The 219-nt window shown below is 63.9% G+C and overlaps 1 protein-coding gene across 1 annotated transcript in view; it reads right to left on the reverse strand.

The window, feature by feature from the left end:
- Positions 1-219, reverse strand: part of LOC106104949 — a 9,568-nt gene that overhangs the window by 1,619 nt on the left and 7,730 nt on the right. Inside the window, exon 10 of the mRNA XM_013285141.1 lies at positions 5-210. Coding sequence (XP_013140595.1) covers positions 5-210 — 206 coding nt within the window. The remainder of the gene's footprint in view (positions 1-4; positions 211-219) is intronic.

The raw sequence follows: 219 nt of genomic DNA on the forward strand, positions 1-219 counted from the left end.
AGGCGGTAGGAGGAGGCGCGGAAGGTCTTGGTGCAGAAGTCGCACTTGTAGTTGCGCTCGCCGGTGTGGATGCGGCGATGTGCGGTGTGCGGTGTGCGGTGTGTGCGCAGTGTACGCAGTGTGCGGAGTGTGCGGCGACAGACCGGTGTGCGTGCGCATGTGGCTGAGGCGGTAGGAGGAGGCGCGGAAGGTCTTGGTGCAGAAGTCGCACTTGTAGTT

This window comes from Papilio polytes, unplaced genomic scaffold (assembly GCF_000836215.1).
Source record: "Papilio polytes unplaced genomic scaffold, Ppol_1.0 DF823288.1, whole genome shotgun sequence".
NCBI lineage: Eukaryota > Metazoa > Arthropoda > Insecta > Lepidoptera > Papilionidae > Papilio > Papilio polytes.